Raw genomic sequence first — 13,716 nt, forward strand, 5'->3', positions numbered from 1 at the left:
TATTCTTTGATGTACTCTATTTTTTTGTATCAATTTTTTTTATTTTTTATTTTAATTTTGTATAATATAAATTATGATTCTGTAAAAAAGGATAAAATAAATAAAAAACTAATTATAAATAACAATAGAGTTATAAATAATGAAAATTTATAGTCCAAAATAAGACTAAATTAAAGAGTACTAATAATACTAAAAAAAATTATAAATTTTTTTTGTTTGACATTATAAAATTTATAATACTCTCTTTGATATTTTTATTTTTTATTATATTTATTTTATCTATATGATAAATATTTTTTATATTATTTTTGTTAGTGTTCTGATTTTGCATGTATATAAAAAAATATTTAAATTGATATCTCTTTTAGTAATTTTTTATCTAAAAATAATTTTGAGTAGTATAATCCAAACAATATTTATTTTACTATAATCCATTTTGATATAAAGATTGCCAAACATAAATCACATTAACACAAACTTACTTTTCATCAAAATTAATTTTATACAAACTTCCATTTACAAACTATAATCCAAACACACATTTAATAGGTTAAACAGGCAAAAATGACTACCCTTTTTAGGTGGACCTTCTTATTTATTAGACCTGACTTTATATTTTGAGTCAAGATATGAACAACTACCTTCTCAAAACACATGATCCACTTTTTTATCTTGATATACTTCATATCAAACATGTGAAAAATAATAAAAATAATTAAATTAACACGTGAAAATTTTCACTTTGAAGTCGGCTAGTTCGAGCCAAGAAATCATTTTTTACTTCATAATAGTTGTCATTCTTTTATTATCTTTAAACTAATTAAAACTCTAAAATAATAAAAATATCCATTATCCATATTAAATAATTCAGTTATAGTGTAATTGTTTTATTATTTTATTATATTTAACTTTATATAAAAAGCAAAGCAAAAGAAATATTTAACAAATACTACGTTAAACTGTAACAGAAATACCGAATTAAGATTTTTTTTTAAAAAAGCAGTAAATATTGTGGAAGAAAAAATGCTAAAGAAAATATTGGCTTTGTGCTCATCCGATGGGAAAAGATTATTGCTGGCTCATTGGAAGCGTACAGTGTCCAGTTAAAAGAAGTTCCAAGTCCGAGTCACACAGCTGATGTTTTTCATTTAATTTCAGAAGATCGTTTTTAATCCGAACTGATCGGACCATTGATTTGTTAGATTTCTGGTCTAACCGGCCAGTCTGATCTTACACAACTATAGCTCTGATCTTCGCCTATATAAAGGGAAAGATCATTATGCTGCCAATGAAAAAGACATAATCTTTGGAATACCCGCTCCCTCTTTTCTCTCTTTCCTCTGTCATCGTAGTCTAGATGGATCTGCCAAGACTTGCTTCAATAATCACATCATCAACATTCACGAAAGTGCTCCTTCCTCTGGGAAAAAATTCATCATTTCCAGCAACAATAATTAGGACCTTAAATTCCCCCTGCTCAATTCAATGCAATGCATTGAATTTAGTTTCTAATGATAACAATAATAATAGTAAAAATCAAACAACAGATCGTCAAATTGTTTCTAAATACGAACCTTCTATTTGGCCTCATGATTATATCCAGTCACTCAATAGTGAATATAAGGTATGCTTCGATACTTCCATCATATTATTGTAGATCATTCTTCGTAAATTTATTAGGCATCCTTGTTAGCAAACTTTAGTAAATATAGACTTTGGATAATGGAAAATTCAAAGAGTTTTATACTTTAGGTTCGACTAGATATAGATAGGCTATGTCGGTAAGGCCTTCAATGCTCAAGTGAGAAATAAAGTAGGTGAGCATAAATTATAAAATTACTCATACGTACTCGAAAATATTTATATAGGATGAGGAGGTTAATTTGTTCAGAGATTGAACTTTTACATATACATACAGTGCAAACTTTATGAGTTCACTTGCTTAAAACTTTTGCGAAACATTAGATTATCCAAAAGAAAAATATGGGAGCTTAGCTTGTGAAGCGAGATTGAAACATGCATAGCAGGAGCATTTGCATTAGCAGTGCAGTTCAGTTTGATTATTTAAGAAAAAGTCATTTCGATCTGATCATTTATTAAAATTGCAGTTCGATTTAATTCGATTTTTTTCTGAGACTATTCGAACCAAACTAAAATTAAAACCGGTCTAATAACCTTGTGCCTGTGCTCCAAGTCAAGTCAATTATCGGATCAGTCAACCCCAACTCGATCCCAAATGTTGGTCTCTCTGAGAGAGTTGGACCTTTACTTTTGGACCATATTATTCAAGTTCTCATTGTCCAAAATTTTAAATTGTTGCCACAACAAGACTAATGCAAATAATAACTAAATTAAGAAAAACATTTTATTTTCATTCCAAGACTTGGTTGAGTGGTATATATGTATGCCTTGTTTAAAAAGTACATTGAATTTAAATCCTAGCTGAGATTATATTGTAGATTAACCGAAAATCGTTTGAAATTCAAAATATAAGTTAACCAATCGAATGAATGTAATTTTTAGTGCACGGTTAATCAATTTAAAATAATAAATTATAAAAATTAATTTTTAAAATTATATATTTTATACATAAATATATTATTTTATTATACTCAATTCAATCAAGGTTAAATTTCGATTGAACTTTAAATCTTTATCTTTATCAATTTAGTGCCAGCTTATTTTTTAGAAACTTGCTGCTTTATTATTATTGTGTTTTATTTGTTTTAGCTTTTACTCTAACATTCAGTTCCTTATTTCCTTTTGTGTTTTTGTGTTTGCTCTTTTATTTATGGAGAATTGAAAGAAACACTTGTATACTAAACATATATATATATATAACTAATCGACTATAAAACGCAAAAAAGTGTATATAAGAAACACAAAACTACATGAAATAAACTCACATATGAATGGATATAACACCAACCCCACACCCTTAACTTATCTGATGTCACTTATTCTTTTCGCTATTATCAGCAAGAACAAACAAAAAATTACAACATGTCTCAACAGATTAGACACACTTAATTACTCTTAGGTATATAAATAACAAAACTCTTTAACTAATGAGCAGGAGGAAACATACCTCAAGCAACACCATGTTTTGAAGGAAGAAGTAAGAAAGATGCTTTTCAAAGTTGAAAATCATGTTGACCAGCTTGATCTTATTGATGTGTTGCAAAGGCTTGGAGTGGCTTATCATATCAAGAGTGAAATAAGGAACATATTGGACAGTATCCATAACATAGATTACTCCCAAAAAAAGAAGACTCTGCATGCCACAGCACTCCAATTCAGGATCTTAAGGGATAATGGTTATGATATATCAACAGGTTTTTCACCTTCTTATGACTTGCATCATATACTACTTAGGAATATTTAGTTGAGATTGAAACACAAAAAAAAGTAAACTAGCTAGAATTATGTTTCTAATTTAGTGAGTCTATCTTAAAATTATTTTTCCAAAAAATTTAAACTATATAAATAAATGCACATGAATAATTTTATATTTAATACAGTCAATTAAAATTAAAAAAATTATTTTAAATAATTAATTATACTAAATAATCAGTTCAGATGATAAAAATTCACCCAGATTATTTATTTATTTTAATTTCTCGTCATTAACAATATGTGGAAAATTATTTGATGCTCTCAGTATATAAAAGCTATATATTCTCATTAAACAATTGATGTGTTGTATATTATTTTTGTTGTAGATGCTTTTGTTGACTTTCTAGATGAAACGGATAATTTTAAGATATCTCAGTCAGTTGATATTGAAGGAATATTATCACTATATGAAGCCTCATTTTATTCATGGGAGGGTGAAACTATATTGGATGAAGCAAGAGATTTCACTTGGAAAATTCTTGAAAGATATTCATTCAGAAATAAGAGTGAAGGGAACTACTTATCACTCCTAATTGATCATTCTTTGGAGATTCCATTGCATTGGAGGGCTCCACGATGGGAGGCACAATGGTTCATTCATGCTTATGAAACAAGGAAAACAATGAATCCTTCTTTACTTGAGTTTGCTAAATTGGATTACAACATTCTTCAAACCATCCATCAAGAAGACCTCAAGCATGGGTCAAGGTGATATGCCACCCATTTTTATATATATGTTTAGAATCACTAAATTAAGCATGCATCAAGGTAATTTTGCTTGAAAGATTATTTGTTGACTTAATTAATTATATTCGACCTAGTAAGATGATCATCGAGGTTGTAATAATAATGGTGAATCGATCTAAGTTTTTTAAATTATCTTTTCAATTATATAAATGTTTTGCTAACTTCTAAAACTAATTTTATATACAGATAGTCATATTTTATTTTATTATTTTTTAAAAAGTGTTTGATTTTCATTTAAACTCTCTTGCATTTAGAGTGAATATATTAAGTTTTGAAGGGGAATGAAGAGAAAAAGTTGAAGTAACAATGTTAGTCTATTTAATTTTACATCTAAGATATGTGTGATTTATATTTTTTAATATTTTTTATTTTAAGAATTCATAAAGTAAAAAATAAATATTTATATTTTCTAACTAATTTTTTAACCAAACGAAATAGATTCTTAACTTGTTTTAACTTTATTTTTTTCTGTCCAAAATCAAAACACTCAAACTACTAAAAAAGCAATCCATACTGTCAAAAATAAAAATTAACCATGCTAATTTACTCTCTTGATGCAATAAATCTTTTTACAAATAATTATGGGCATATTAAAAAGAAAACTACTAAACTATTAGTCAAATTTAATGAATACAACCAAAGTTACCTAAAGAATATCATTTTATGCCCGTTCTACTATTAAAGGCAGAGCATACCCCTGCATGCTTTAGGGGTTTTTGCATTAATTAGTGCAATCAAAAGCATATGCAATTTTTTTTTTTTTTGTTCAAATGCTAAATGATTTTGTTCGTTTTTCTTTCTCCTTCTTCCAAGTTGGTGGAAAAAACAAGACCTTCTAGAGAAGTTGAACTTTGCTAGAGATAGGTTGGTAGAGAACTTCCTTTGGCCTTTGGAAATGAATTCGGAGCCACATATTCAATTTTTCAGAAGGAATTTAACAAAAGTCAATTGCTTAATAACCACAATTGATGACATCTATGATGTGTACGGAACTTTAGAAGAGCTAGAACTTTTCACAGAAGCAGTTGATAGGTCAGTAACTAAAAATTACTCCTATTTACTTAATTGTAGTTCTTTTTTCTTCTAAGAAAATATTATATGGTCCTTAAATTATGATTGTGTTTTTAATAATTCTTTAAACTTTAAAAATTAATTTTAGATAATAGGTTTCAAAAATATAAAAATTTATATAATTTCACTAAATTTAGTAAATAAGTCCTTATACCTCAAAAGCTTGTAATCAAGTATTTGTACTTTAACAACTTTTGTAATTAGAAAAAAGTTAAATAAAAGAATAGACTTAGGTATATTCTTGTAATAACTTAATTGAACAAATTTGTAAGCAACAAAGATTTGAAAAGATTAAACAAAAAAGAGTTACAAATGGATGTTAGTTGTGATAACACAAAAATTATTCATTTTAGTTGTATTTTTTTTTCCCATCAAATTAGTTGAATAACATATTGAGATATAAAATATTTAATTATATAATTACTTTAAATTGAATACATATTTATTTTGTCAATTGACATATGTATACTCATATAAAATTTATTATAAATCAATAATTGTTTCCAAACCTTAAAAACAAAAAGAAGCCATTTCTTATATTATACTGTTATATCATAATCATAAAGAACAAAATACTAAGGTTTTCTATAATATATATAAAAAAAACTTTAATGTATAACAATAAAATTTAATTTGATATTGTATTTGAAAAACTGATACTAATAAATTAAAAACCCCTTTTGTATGTTCACAATATTGATGACACTTGCATTGTATGATTCTAGATGGGATCCAAAGATCATTGATACTCTTCCAGAATACATGCAGCTATGCTTTCTTTCGCTCTATAACTTTGTCAATGATTTGGCTTTTGAATTCCTAAAAATGAACGGTTTCTATATTGCTCCATACCTAAAGAAATCGGTAAGAAAGTACTTGTTGGTTTGATTTAATTATTTAGAACTTTATTATTTATTATTTTACAATTTTACTTTTATTCCCTATTGAAGAGATTATTATTATGCTTGTCAAATTTTTAGTGGACAGATATATGTAAAAGCTATCTTATAGAAGCAAAGTGGTACCATAGTGCGTATAAACCAGGGTTTGAGAAGTATGTGGAGAACGGATGGATCTCCATAGGCATGCCGGTGATACTTGTCCATACTTATTTTTTGGTTCCACACTCATTCGAAAGAGAAGAACTACCTTGCATTCAAGAATATTGTGACATGATTCGGTTTCCATCAACCATTTCGCGCCTTGTTAATGATCTTGGAACATATGAAGTAATTTCCAAAATCTCTTCATTCTTGTTATTTATTCTAAGGCTTAATTATTTCGGGAGTGCACATAATATATTATATAATTTTTGGTATAATTTTACTCAATTTTAAAATAGATTCATATAATTTAAAATTTAAATAAAACTCTTGCCAATGAGAAAATATTTTACTTAAATTCCTATTTTCATTCATCACCTGTAAGATCATAAAGAAATTCCAAACCAGAAGAAAATATTCTATTTATAGTGAAATTTTGTAATCTTGCATATAAATTAGTACTTAACTAAGAACTTGCTAAAATTTGTTAAAAAAAAAACTATAGAGGTTGAATTAAAAATTGAGTTAAATTATAAAAAATTATAAACACTTAATAAAATTATTGACAAAACTTTCTTATATTTGTTTCATTTTTATTATTATTTTATTGTAATATTTATTTCTTTTGTTAATTTTTTAGCGTGAAAGTGAAAATGGTGATACTCTGAAGTTAATTCAGTGCTACATGAATGAAACCAGAGTTTCCGAAAAAAATGCCAAAGAACATATAAAATCCATCTTGTCCTTAGCATGGAAGAAACTAAATAAGGAAGCTCATAATTCTTCTTTGCCTCAAATCTTTGTTGGCATGGCTGTGAACCTGGCCAGAATGGCAATGTGCATGTATAACCATGGAGATGGACATACTATTCAAGATTCTCAAATGAAGAGTCGTGTTCTATCATTAATTGTTCAACCCATTCCTTACAAAGAAAACTTGGCTGAGAAGAACTAAAATTGCTGTCTCATTAATTAGTATTATTCAAAATGATGTGCTTATTTTATGCTAGAATCTCTATTTAAATAATGTACCTTATGTGGTGTACTTCAATGGCATGTTTTTTTGCTATTTATTTGTTTTAAAAATGTCCAATAAATAAAATACAGGTATGTCAATTACAAATTTATTTGACTTATACCTAGATTAAATTTTTATAAAGGTATATGAGATTTATCGCGTTTAATAATTTAATTTTTTAAAATTTATTATATTGATCTTCGAGATCCAGTTTCAAGCATTATATTAATTTTTGGACCCTTTTCGGCATTGAGTCAATGAATGAAATACCAAACTAGTTCTGACTTGTCACATTAGACACATGACTAAATGATGTTTGTTCATTTTGGCGGTTAAATAAGGTAAAAGTGATGTCGTTTTGGAGAATAAGGGGAGATACACTACGACAAAACAGCAAATTTGTGACAATTTTTTTAATACTTGACGACGGTTTTAACTGTCACTAACTGTTTTCACGATGGTTAAAAAAAACGTCATGGATTTGAGCGTCATCAGCTGATATAGTGACGGTTTTAGAGCGCCGTTGGTGATAGGGAATAGATTGCAGTTTAAGGGTTTAATACATTCAAAGTAATAAAATCTTAATGGAAGGGGGACAAGGAAAGAATGACATCAAGAAGAGGGATTTATTAGCATAAGAAGACACAGCGGAAACATAAAGGATAAATAAAGGTTTTTCCTACTAGACCTCTAAGATACCTGTTCTTAGCAACCTAGGTCACCGGAAAGGGTTCCCTACTAGACCTTCAAAGAACTTGTCCTTGACAACCTAGATCAGAGGGACGAAAACTGAAAGAAACTACCACGCAGATCACCTTAGTGTTGGATCCTTCAATCTTCCTCATGCAACAAGCGAAGCAAATCACTCACCTCACTTCTCACACAATAAACCTGCTTAAAAGCAACTGAAATTTATTCATCAAAGTTGTGTAAATTGTCTCACCAGAAGGTGTTTAAATAGATCCCAAACAACTAGCTAAAAGATAAGATAAGATAACTAATTTAAATCAGATTTGATCTTATTGGATTAGATCAGATTTGGTTTAAATTTTAAAATCCTAAAGATATGATAACTAATTTAAATCAGATTTGATCTTATTAGATTAGATCAGATTTGATTTAAATTTAAAATTCCTAAAAATACCACTAAGCATACCAGATTTAAAACAAGTCTTCTAACAAACTTTTGACCACATAACAAACTAAAACAAAAGTCTAGAATTTCAAAATTTAAAGATAAATTATGCCTTTCACTGAATTCGGAAAGCATTATTGGGCTTCTTACTGTCTTGACTTAGTCCAATGGGCCTTGCCCATTCTTCCTTGGTTAGAAATAGATGTAACTCCATATGCATAAGCGTTGCCAAGTTCCCAAAGCTCTCCTTAAACTTCTTTGCACGTGCTCTAGTGATGGGGCCCTTTGAAAGTGTGAAATTTCCATTCTACCCTTTTATCTTAGAATGCCCCTGTTGTCTTTCCGAGCATGTATCATTCCCTCCTTCCTCAAAAAGATTCATCCTCGAATCTGTGTCCATATCAAAAGGCGAGAGATCAGAAACATTGAAAGTAGCAGAGACATTATACTCACCTGGTAGGTCAATCTTGTAGGCGTTGTCATTGATCTTCTTAAGCAATTGGAATGGGCCATCCCCTCTAGCATCAAGTTTAGACGTCCTCTGAGTAGGAAATCTCTCATTCCTCAAATGTACCCAAACCTAATCTCCTGGTTCGAAGACTATATGCTTTCGGCTCTTGTTAATCCTTTCAGTCGTGGCTTTGTTCTTCCTCTCAATTAGGTCACGAGCCTTTGCATGTATTGCTTTAACTTTCTTAGCCTTGCTTGCTCCATCTAAACTAATAAGATCACTCAAGGGTAAAGGCATTAAATCTAAGACATTTAGAGGATTAAAACCATAGACAAGTTCAAAGAGCGAAAAACCAGTGGAAGAATGGATTGTCCTGTTATAAGCAAACTCAATAAAAGGTAAACAATCTTCCCAGATTTTCAAATTCTTACCAACAACAACACGCAACAAGGTTCCCAATGTCCTATTTACCACTTCAGTTTGACCATCAGTTTGAGGGTGACAAGTAGTTGAGTATAACAATTTTGTTCCCAACTTACTCTACAAAACTTTCCAAAAGTGACTTAAGAATTTGACATCACGATCAAAAACAATAGTTTGGGGAACACCATGTAAGTGCACAACTTCTCTAAAGAATAGGTCAGCAATATTTGTGGCATCATCAGTTTTATGGCTAGCAATGAAATGAGCCATTTTACTAAATCTATCTACCACAACAAAAATTCTATCTCGACCTCTCCTAGTTCTAGGCAAACCAAGAACAAAATCCATAGAAATATCAACCCATGGATGCACAGGAACAAGTAAAGGAGTATACAAACCATGTGGTAAGGACTTAGATTTAGCTTGTTTACATGCAATGCATTTAGCACAAAATTTTTCGACATCTTTACGCATGTCGGGCCAGTAAAATGCTCAGATAAAATATCCAAAATCTTATGCACACCAAAATGACCCATCAAACTCCCACTATATGATTCTAGAGCAAGTAGCTCCGAATAGAACAAGTAGGTACACAAATCTTATTACCCCAAAAAAGAAAACCATCATTCTTGTAGAATTTGTTATGTGCACCATGTTCACATGCAGCATAGATAGAGGCAAAAGTAGAATCAGGTGCATACAATTTCTACATACACTCAAAACCCAACAGCTTAGAAGTAAGGGTTGTGATTAAGAAATACCTTCTAGATAATGCATCAGCAACCACATTCTCCTTACCTTGCTTATAGGCGATTATGTATGGAAAGGATTCAATGAATTCTATCCATTTTGCATGTCTCTTGTTCAACTTTTCTTGGCCCTTCAAGTGTTTGAGGGATTCATGGTCAGTATGTACCCAAATTCCTTAGGTAGCAAATAATGCTGCCACACTTCCAAAGCTCTCACCAAGGCATAAAGCTCCTTATCATAAGTGGAGTAGTTGAGACGTGCTCCATTCAACTTCTCACTGAAATAGGTGATTGCTCGCTTTTCCTGCATCAAAACAACACCTATACCAATTCCGGAAGCATCACATTTGATTTCAAAAGTTTTAGAAAAATTCGGTAAAATAAGAATGGAGGCAGAGCACAATAATTATTTCAAGGTGTTAAAGACAATTTCTTGTTCTTGATCCCATTTAAAGTTAACATGTTTCTTGATGATTTCAGTTAAAGGTGCAGCAATAGTAGACAAATCTTTAACAAACCTCTGATAAAAACACGTAAGACCATGAAAACTTCTAACATCAGAGACACTCTGAGGTGTGGGCCATTCTCTAATAGCATTCACCTTCTCGATATCTACCTCAATCCCTACAGAACTTATCACAAAACCTAGGAATACGACTTTACTCAGACAGAATGAGCACTTTTGGAGATTAGCATACAATTTTTCCTTTCTAAGTACCTCTAAAATAGATTGAACATGCAAAATATGATCATCAAGGCATTTACTGTAGATAAGGATATCATCAAAATAAACAACCACAAACTTACCTAAAAAATCTTACAAAACATGATTCATTAATCTCATGAATGTACGAGGTGCATTAGTCAAACCAAATGGCATAACTAACCACTCATACAAACCATATTTAGTTTTGAAAGCTATTTTTCATTCATCACCAAGCTTCATTCGTATTTGATGATAACTACTCCTTAAATCTATTTTAGTAAAAATAACAGATCCATGTAATTCATCAAGCATATCATCAAGTCTAGGAATAGGATGACGATACTTTACCGTAATCTTGTTTACAGCTCTGCAGTCAACACGCATCCTCCATGAGCCATCCTTCTTGGGCACCAACAGTACTAGAACAGCACAAGGACTCATGCTTTCTCTCACAAAACCCTTAGCCAAAAGGTCTTCGACTTGCCGTTGCAGTTCTTTCGTCTCCTTAGGATTAGTCCGGTAAGCTTGCCAGTTAGGAATGCTTGATCCGGGGACAAAGTCAATCTGATGCTCAATGCCTCGTGATGAAGGTAAACTTGGGGGCATCTCATCCGAAAAGACATCGCCAAATTCCTACAAGAGTAAAATAAAAGCACCAGGCAGGTCATGGTTAGTTTCAATGGTAGAAAGTAAAGACTCTCTAAATCGTACTAACACCAATGCTTTTTTTTCCTAAACTAGCATGCTTCAGATCCCTCTCTTTTGCATAAAAACGTATTTTGTGAGCACTCTCACTCTCCACAGATGTTTCTCTTTTAGAACTCTCTTTTTCACGCAGACCCTGACTCTTTTTCTCAAACATTTCATCTCTCAGAGCTCTCTCTTTACCCTCTTGTTTTTCAATTTTCTCACATCCTAAAGACTCTTTAGTAGATTGGCGCATGCTTAGTTGCTCCAGGTACACTTCTTTAGGTGTCAAAGGTGCAAGGGTAATCTTCTTCCCAAGATAGGTGAAGGAGTATTGGTTTGTGAAACCATCATGGGCCACCTTCCTATCATACTACCATGGACGACCTAGAAGTAGATGACAAGCCTGCATGGGAACCATGTCACAAAGTACCTCGTCACTATATCTCCCAATAGAGAGCTATATGCGGGCTTGCTTCATAACCTTCAATTCACCCACATTACTTAGCCACTCTAGTTTGTAAGGGTTAGGGTGTTTGGTGCATTTCAACCCCAACTTTGTGATCAAAGTAGAGCTAGCAACGTTTGTATGACTTCCAGTATCAATGATCATGAGTCCAACCTTACCTCCCAACAAAACTTTTGTATGAAAGATGTTCTCTCGCTGTTCTAGACGATCGTCCTTAGCTTGTACATTTAAGATTCGCCTAGTAACAAGGGTCTCGCCACTAACAACATACTCAACTATATCTTGATTATCTGTAGCATCATCTGCATGTGGCATGTCCTCATACCATCTGAGTTATCAGATTTTGAGAAAATATCATTTTCTTTAATTACCATGGTCCTTTTATTTGAACACTCGAAAGCATAATGGCCTAATCCGCGGCACTTAAAGCAGGTAATATCACGATGCCGTGTAGGAGGTTTAGAAGTGGAATTAGGCATGTGCGTCTTCCTATGCTGCTCTGTGGGCTTCTCCTTTGATTTGGTAGGTTTGGATCCAGTTTTCTCCCCGAAATTAGCAGCTCTCGAATCCCACCTTGAAGTAGAATTACGCAGCCCTTTCGCCTTTTGCTGTCTTTCCACCTTGATAGCTAGGTTCACCAAGTCTTCTATAGTCACAAATAGGAGATGTTCTACAGTATTTGCAATGTCTCGATTCATCCCACTTAAGAAACGTGCAATAGTAGTCTCAGACTCCTCCTTAATATTTGCCTAGATTAGTAGCATCTCCATCTCCTTATGATACTCATCTACAGACTTAGAACCTTGGTATAATTGTTGGAGCCATTGATGTAGCTCCCTATAGTAGTAAGAAGGGACAAACCGTTGTCGCATGACCTTCTTCATCTTCTCCCAAGACAGAATTGGTGGTTTTTCATTCCGCCTCCTCTGTTTGTCCAGCTCGGCCCACCAGACAAGGGCATAATCCAAGAATTATACAGCCGCTAGTCTTACCTTTTTCACATCAGAGTAGTTATGACATTGAAATAAGAGCTCCACCTTTCGTTCCCATTCTAGGTATGCCTCAGGGTCACTTTTGCCTTTAAATTCTGGGATGCGCATCTTGATAGCATTAAGGTTACTATCAACATCTCCTGGTTGTCTATGATGCCGGGATTTGGATGAAGTCTCCTCCTCAGACTCTGTAGAATCATTATGAACAGATTCTCGTGACTGTGCTTTTTGCCTAGGGGAGAAAGAGTTAATTCGGGAATCCATGTCATCAAGACGTTGTTGAATCCCTATAAGGATGCTAGTAAGTGCGTCGATGTGGAAAGTTAGTTTGGATCGGGGTTCCCTTCAGTGTTAGCCATCAATGAACCTGTAAAAGAAAAGGCCTTACAACACTCTTCTCACGTGTATCACTCAGAGTAGGACACTCGTATTTCACTTAATACGTGGCTTTTACCCTCTGTTGAGCTCACCACTCTTGCCTTTTTCCACTCTTGAATAGCTTTAACAAGTTGCACTTTGGAAGATGAGGAATTGAGTAAATTTATTCATCAAAGTTGTGTAAATTGTCTCACCAGAAAGTGTTTAAATAAATCCCAAACAACTAGCTAAAAGATAAGATAAGATAACTAATTTAAATCAGATTTGATCTTATTGGATTAGATCAGATTTGATTTAAATTTTAAAATCCTAAAGATATGATAACTAATTTAAATCAGATTTGATTTTATTAGATTAGATCAGATTTGATTTAAATTTAAAATTCCTAAAAATACTACTAAGCATAGCAGATTTAAAACAAGTCTTCTAACAAACTTTTGACCATATAACA

The 13,716-nt window shown here is 31.9% G+C and overlaps 2 protein-coding genes across 2 annotated transcripts; one reads left to right on the forward strand and one right to left on the reverse strand.

Annotated features, from left to right (window-relative positions):
• The first annotated feature begins 1,298 nt into the window (after positions 1 to 1,298).
• LOC112772998 (terpene synthase 10) lies at positions 1,299 to 7,472 on the forward strand. Its single transcript, XM_025818037.2, has 7 exons — positions 1,299 to 1,624; positions 3,077 to 3,335; positions 3,723 to 4,104; positions 4,957 to 5,175; positions 5,940 to 6,078; positions 6,195 to 6,443; positions 6,898 to 7,472. Exons 1-7 carry the CDS (start codon positions 1,358 to 1,360, stop codon positions 7,210 to 7,212), a joined length of 1,830 nt encoding a protein of 609 aa, XP_025673822.1. The 5' UTR covers positions 1,299 to 1,357; the 3' UTR covers positions 7,213 to 7,472.
• Positions 7,473 to 8,990: 1,518 nt separating this feature from the next.
• On the reverse strand, positions 8,991 to 13,151 carry LOC140181376 (uncharacterized). Its single transcript, XM_072224927.1, has 9 exons — positions 12,888 to 13,151; positions 12,289 to 12,644; positions 11,911 to 12,223; positions 11,455 to 11,799; positions 11,088 to 11,372; positions 10,494 to 10,553; positions 10,251 to 10,337; positions 10,046 to 10,164; positions 8,991 to 9,234 (listed from the first exon to the last, which is right to left on the reverse strand). Exons 1-9 carry the CDS (start codon positions 13,149 to 13,151, stop codon positions 8,991 to 8,993), a joined length of 2,073 nt encoding a protein of 690 aa, XP_072081028.1.
• Positions 13,152 to 13,716: the final 565 nt, after the last annotated feature.

This window comes from Arachis hypogaea, chromosome 18 (genome assembly GCF_003086295.3).
Source record: "Arachis hypogaea cultivar Tifrunner chromosome 18, arahy.Tifrunner.gnm2.J5K5, whole genome shotgun sequence".
Taxonomy (NCBI): domain Eukaryota; kingdom Viridiplantae; phylum Streptophyta; class Magnoliopsida; order Fabales; family Fabaceae; genus Arachis; species Arachis hypogaea.

Bases quoted from the DNA above. Each gene is read 5' to 3' on its own strand.
- LOC112772998 (XM_025818037.2), top strand. From the start codon at position 1,358: ATGGATCTGCCAAGACTTGCTTCAATAATCACATCATCAACATTCACG. The intron at 3,336-3,722 runs GTTTTTCACCTT...TTTTTGTTGTAG, and splicing joins TGGTTATGATATATCAACAG to ATGCTTTTGTTGACTTTCTA. The intron at 6,444-6,897 runs GTAATTTCCAAA...TTAATTTTTTAG, and splicing joins ATGATCTTGGAACATATGAA to CGTGAAAGTGAAAATGGTGA.
- LOC140181376 (XM_072224927.1), bottom strand. From the start codon at position 13,151: ATGGATTCCCGAATTAACTCTTTCTCCCCTAGGCAAAAAGCACAGTCA. The intron at 11,373-11,454 runs GTTAGTACGATT...TTACTCTTGTAG, and splicing joins TAGGAAAAAAAAGCATTGGT to GAATTTGGCGATGTCTTTTC. The intron at 10,165-10,250 runs GTGAGAGCTTTG...AAACACTTGAAG, and splicing joins ATAAGGAGCTTTATGCCTTG to GGCCAAGAAAAGTTGAACAA.